General features: G+C 55.7%; 1 protein-coding gene across 1 annotated transcript in view; it reads right to left on the reverse strand.

Annotated features, from left to right (window-relative positions):
- The window catches only part of FGD2 (FYVE, RhoGEF and PH domain containing 2), a gene marked incomplete at its 3' end in the record, with an annotated part of 8459 nt that extends 3150 nt beyond the window's left edge, over positions 1–5309 (reverse strand). Inside the window, exons 1-7 of the mRNA XM_009700497.1 lie at positions 5245–5309; positions 2901–3181; positions 2174–2271; positions 1527–1675; positions 978–1134; positions 710–848; positions 130–188 (exon numbers count right to left, since the gene is read on the reverse strand). Of these exons, the coding sequence (XP_009698799.1) occupies positions 130–188; positions 710–848; positions 978–1134; positions 1527–1675; positions 2174–2271; positions 2901–3181; positions 5245–5309 (948 nt within the window). The remainder of the gene's footprint in view (positions 1–129; positions 189–709; positions 849–977; positions 1135–1526; positions 1676–2173; positions 2272–2900; positions 3182–5244) is intronic.
- Positions 5310–5869: the final 560 nt, after the last annotated feature.

Raw genomic sequence — 5869 nt, forward strand, 5'->3', positions numbered from 1 at the left:
ACAGTGCTCCTGTCCCGTTCAGGGCAGGGCTGTGCTCCACTGAGTCACACAGCAATGAGGCCATGAGGAAATCTGGCAAATCACCATGCTGTGAGCTGCAAAGCACTGCCAGCTCAGACAGGCACTCACCATCTCAGCGATAGCTGCGTTTGAGTGCTTGGCCACCATAAAAATCATCTCCAGGGCCTCTGCAACGAGAAGAGAAAGGATGGAGGTTAAACACTTGTTAGAGAGATGCGGGAGAAAACCCCTGGGTGTGGTGGCTGCTGCCCTCCCCTGGACACCTGAACGGCCCTGAAACGCTGCACAAGCATCTGGGCCCGGCCGGACTGTGCACTGTGGAGTGGTCGGGTCCTGGGGGCACAGCCAGCCCCCTCGTTTATCGCTCCATCCCAGCAGGACTGGGAACTGCTGTTATCCGTAGGGGTCTGATAGCTCCCCAGGCCACGGCAGGTCTCCCTGGAGGGATCACCCTTATCCTGAAACACCACCCACCTTCCCCGCTGACCTCCACAGACCCTGAAAGGGCAGATTAATCCCTTCCCCTCCTAGAAAAGGGCCAGACTGAGAGGTTTATCCAAAGACACAGGGCAGCTGGTGAGAGAATCCAGGTATCCTGATGCCTGTGTACCACATCAGGGCCTGTTACTTCCCCTACAAACCCACCCTGCCACTCCCCACAGCGGGGAGAGCCAGACGGAGCCCTTACTCTCTGCATCGTCCCGGTCCAGGGACTGGGGCGGTAGTTTTCGGACATAATCTTTCAGGAGGAGTTCGTAGCGCGGGATCCTCTGCACAGGTTCCAGCATGTGGTGCTGCAGCGTTAGGTTAGCACAGACTTTCCTCTTCTGGGGAGAGACAGCACGCATGGAGAGAGAAACAATGACAAAGGCAGTTCCCACCCTCTGCTGCTTCCCCCTTGCAAGGAGATTTTGGGGAGCACTGCTGCGGTCCCCCACCCTGCCATGGCCCATTACCTGGATGTCAGCAATGAGCTCCTGGAAGGATGGTGATTTCTCCGACCAGACAGTGATGAGCTCCATGGCCTTGTCGAAGTTCTTCACATATTCACCGTACATCTTGAGGAACGGTGCGAGCTTCTGGATCACATCCCCGATCCGTGGGTTGCAGCTCCTGTAGGAGGGAACCGCAGACCGGTAGCTTCCTCAGTCCAGTGGTGCAGACAGACAGCGAGGGATAAAGCGAAGGGGCGGCTTGTGCATGGTGGACAGAGGTTTTTACTGCTGCAACTTGCTATGTCCCCATACAACCTCCTGCTCTCCAGAACGGGAATGTCCCCAGCTTGCAGCCAGTCTGGGCACACCCCTAAACCACCCGAGATGTCACCCCCCCTTTCAGAAATACCCAGATCTGGGCTGGAGTGTTTTAAGGAAGTGCATTCCAGCACAAAGACATATGGAGCAAACCAGGCTGAGCTCTGGTCCTGGTGGGAGACCAAATTCATCGCCGCTCACCCATTCTGGCAAAGCAACCCAGGCATCCTGCTCTCCCCTCCCGCAGCTCACCAATCCTCCATGCGCTTCTGCAGCTCTGGCAGGAAGAACTTGGCGTGGAACTGGTAGATGGAGGAGATGTTAGAGAAGATCATTTTCACCACCTCCTCTGGGACTGTCTTCCCATTTTTGGCTTCTTTCATCAGCTCTGTATAGAATATCTGGGAGAAAGAAGAGGTGAATAAAAAGGGTCAGGAAGGGGCTTGATCATCCCATTCCCTCTCTGAGACTGGCAGTGAAAAGGCCTGACTCTGTGCAGGGGGGAAATCCCAGGCCCCAAGAGAGAAGCAGGGGGGATGGAAGGTTTTGTTGGGACAAAGGTGCTCGGTGGAGGTGCAGGGTGTAGGAAAGGCAAAGGCCAGACCCATTCTCTGGCCATGAAGACCAGCAGCCCAGCGTGCCTCTCATCCGTACAGCTTCATTCTCTCCAAAATCTCCAAGAAACAGTCCCTGGCCCGTGCATACCCTGAACTGAGCCCTAGCACTGCCACAAGGTCCAAGCCCTGCTGAGGACCACATGAAAATTGGTGAGTGTGGAGCCGCACCGTGGTCCTGCCTGGTTTGTCAGCGTGGAGTGGCCGAGTTGTGCTGGTGGGGGCAGACGGCAGCAGGGCTATCGCTTCCCAGGCTTGCATGGACTCCTCTGCTCCCCAGCTCACCTGGTCGAGAAGGTGGAGGCGGTTGACGTAAGCCTGCTCTGTCTCCAGCAGCTCCAGAGCAATTTTCTTTTCCTCTGGTTCCTGCATGGGGAGAAGTGCTCAATCTTGTGGGCAGAGATGCAACCCCCACTGGCCTGAGGGGATTCAGGTCTGTTCCCCAGTGTTCACAGAGCACGGCCCAGCATCAAACTGGACCTCGTTCTGTGTGAGGGCAAGGGAAGGACCTCTACAAAGCACACAGTGAAAACAAGGGTCAAAACAAAGCTGTTTTGGGGCTATTAGGAAGCACAGCTCATGTCCTCCTGGGTCATCCCTTTCTCTGTGCCTGTTTCTCCCAGATCAATACAGGGCTAGCTAGGAGTGCGGCAGGGTGGAGTGGGTTAACCCCATGATGTACACTTGCACCTAAGAATTGAATGCAGCCCTGCAGAAACGTGCCTGCAGTCGGCAAAGGGCAGCACAGCCCCAGGGACACCCTGGGATGGACCTGGCTGGGCCCTCCTGCACATCTGACCCCCACGGCGTAGTTATATTAGAGCTGGAAGAGACAAGGTCTGCTTGGATCTATCTGACTATGGGGAATTTGTGCCCAAAGCACAAGGGAAGGGGCCACTTCTCTGTCACCCATGCACCGGCCCTTGCAGGGCAGGAACTTGCCAGCAGAGATCTCAGCTCTGATCCAGCCCATGTGACTCCCTGCCTGAGCATGGACACCCAGCAGCCTCACCTGAGCCTACCTTGTTGTCAGGCCCAAGGCCTGGCTCCTGCTGCTTCCTCCAGTTGTCCTGACTGATCTTGTGTCGGAAAGAACGGAGGCATTTGAAGCTGAGTCCCCGCTGACCCTGCTGCTGCTCCGGTTTCTCATCCTCTTGCTCTGCTTGGTGCCTGGCAGCCATCCAGGAGAGGCTCTGGCTGGCAGGGGATGCTGGAAGCTGCTGGGGCTGGCTGGTTGCAGGAGTTGTCTGGCCGTGCGGAACCTGCTCGTCCCTGCAGGCAAATTTGCCAGCCCTGCCACGGGGGAATCAGCGTGATCAGCTCACCCACTCCCGCAGCACACTGCAGCCAACCCAGCTCCCAAGCCCTGGTTAAAGCCACCGTCCTCGAGCGAAGGCAGTAAGACACAGCAGGACTCCAGTCCTGATGCTGCTTTGCTCTGCTACAACCCTGCTGATACAAACCAGGGTCTGAAAGCCCACACATCCTCCAAGGGGCTCAGGATCCAGGCTCTCTTCTCCCAGTGCTTCCTAAGTCCCTGTCCTGCTCTAGAAAAGCACGACTCTGCTGTTTATCCCACCCACAGCCATTTATTTCCCAAAGCATAGCCCTGGCTTTCTGCCTGCTGCCACCACAGAGCCAAAGCGGGGAGCCAGCAGCCTCAGGCACGAGGCTTTAAAAGCCAAATAGCCAAGAGGTGTCAGCCAAGAGGAGGGCTTGTGCAGGTGGTTTTGCAGAGAGGTAGTGTTTTGGTGGTTTTCTCTCTTCCCTTTTCTGGCAAAGACAAGGAAAATAGGCCCAGAGCAGGCACAGGGGAGAAGCCACACAGGGCGCAGGCTGTGAGGATGACAGCAAGTGAGTTGTCTGTTGTCTGAGAGCTGGTCCCTGTGGTAAATTGCTCTGGGCAGAAACTGGAAAGATATCCACTGGCAGCCTGCAGACAGGAGTGGGATGAGGAGGAGGGGAAAACTGGGATGAAACTGGACATAAAACCACAAAGTTGAGGACAGGAGATGACTTGAGGGGCAGACACTCATCTGAAGAGGATGACAGATCCGTCTCCACGCTCATAAGCACACGTCTGTGAGCTTGGGATTGCACCCACAGCCACGTAGGCATCCTCTCCTGCCCATGGGGGCTCGTGTAACCCTTCACGCGGCAGAGAGGGTTTATCTGCCTCTCCTGGTGCCTCCCAGGCCTGTGCCAGCCTAAATCCACTGTCGAGATCTGACAGGGGACTTCTCTCTTTCTATTTGTGCTCACTTGGGCTAAACTGTTTTCTGTTCCAGAAAACTTGTTTCCAGGTTCCCCAGCTTCCTCTGAAAGTTACTTTTATTTCCTCTAAATCAAACTCATGCTTCACGATAAACAGCAAACACACTGCAGCAGCGAAACGGAGGCAGATCAAACGCTGCAAACGGTTCCAACACAACATCATCACAGGCCAAATTTCAACTGTGGGACCATGGGGACAAACACGCTGCTCTGGAGCCACCCAGCGCACAAAGCACGCAGCCGAGATGCAGGCGAAGTTCCCAGAGCAGAAGGAAATCTCATGCCTGACCATCTTTAGGAAGTGCTGCAAAAGTCATCTGCCCAACCACCCAGCCTCATTAAGGTTCACTGAGAGCACCTCACTGATACAAGGAAAGGCAAGATTCAGTATCCTGATTCGACAGATGGGGAAACTGAGGCATGGACCACAACGATGACTCACCCAAACCTCAGAATTACTTCTACACCAGAGGCAAGGCAGATCCTCTCGCTCTGACCCTGGTACACACTGTCTGAAGGTCCCCCCACGCTCCAAGTGAAGGTGCCATTTTATGGGGCTGCCATGCAGCCCAAAAGGAGCTTGCTCTCCCCTTAACACGATGTTTTCTCTTCCCTTTCCTAGGAGCCACATCGCTGCAAACAACTGGGTAGTCTGAGGCTGGTGCCTGAGGCTGAGATCCTCCCGGACACTCAAGCAGTTAATTCCCAGTGAAGACCCCTGCCTACATACTTGCAAACCAAAATCCTTTTTCCCCAGCAACAGGAGAAAAAGCATTCACCATCCAGGCTGACTGCAAAGGTGCTGAGTGTGGAGGGAACAAGCACGCCACAACCTAAACCCGAGCCAGGTGCAGAAACCTCCGGCAAAGTCAGTCACATCCCACTGAGGTTTTCAGACTTCTCTTCATGACACACAGCAGCAGGAAGACACCAGGGCAGATCCAAGTGCTAAAGAATAGCAAATCGCCTAGTCAGCTTCTCCACAGCCTCCAAACCACCTCCACAGTGGGTTTCTTCCTTCCAAAACCCACACCACATCGAGCCCTAATGCACCCACAGCACCCAGGACCCTTCCTCCTTACCAGTGATCTTCAAACACAGCTGCCAGTTTCAACACCCTCCGTTGATCATCGGCCTCTCCCTCCATGGCACTGGCTGCACAGGCTGGGAGAGGGTCCTGGGCGTAAAGGGGCTGCAGGTGCAGCTGTCAATGGCTGCGGCGCCCTTTTTCTGTCCCCCGCTCTGCTTTGAGGTGTTTCTGGGACCCAGGATATTGTTTGGGGATGAGGATTTGCACAAGGCAAAGACCATCTGCTGTCCTTCTTTCTGTGGTAGGAGAGCTTGTCTCTGGGTTGGCCTCAAAAGGAAAAGGAAAGAGGAAGCACAGCAGTTGGCGAGTAGGAGAAACGCTGAGAAAACACTGGGAATGTATTCAGTTTGGGGGGACCTTGCCGTGTGCTCCAAACTGGTGGCATAGCCAAGCCCAGAGCAGCAGCGGGGACAGAGCAAGGGCACAAGCTGGGCAGGAGGCCGGGCCTGCTGGGAGCCCCCCGCAATGGGGTGGGCTGCGCCCCACCACGTGTTGGAGCCTGGGGTGCCCCTCATGGGCTGTGCGTGGCTCTGAACAGCCCTGCTGCTACGAGGGGCCGAGAATGGGCTGGAAGGGGCCTGCTACGGAGGAGGGAGGGAAGGGGCGAGAGGCTTGCT

This window comes from Cariama cristata, unplaced genomic scaffold (genome assembly GCF_000690535.1).
Source record: "Cariama cristata isolate BGI_N322 unplaced genomic scaffold, ASM69053v1 scaffold27675, whole genome shotgun sequence".
NCBI classification, from domain to species: Eukaryota; Metazoa; Chordata; class Aves; order Cariamiformes; family Cariamidae; genus Cariama; species Cariama cristata.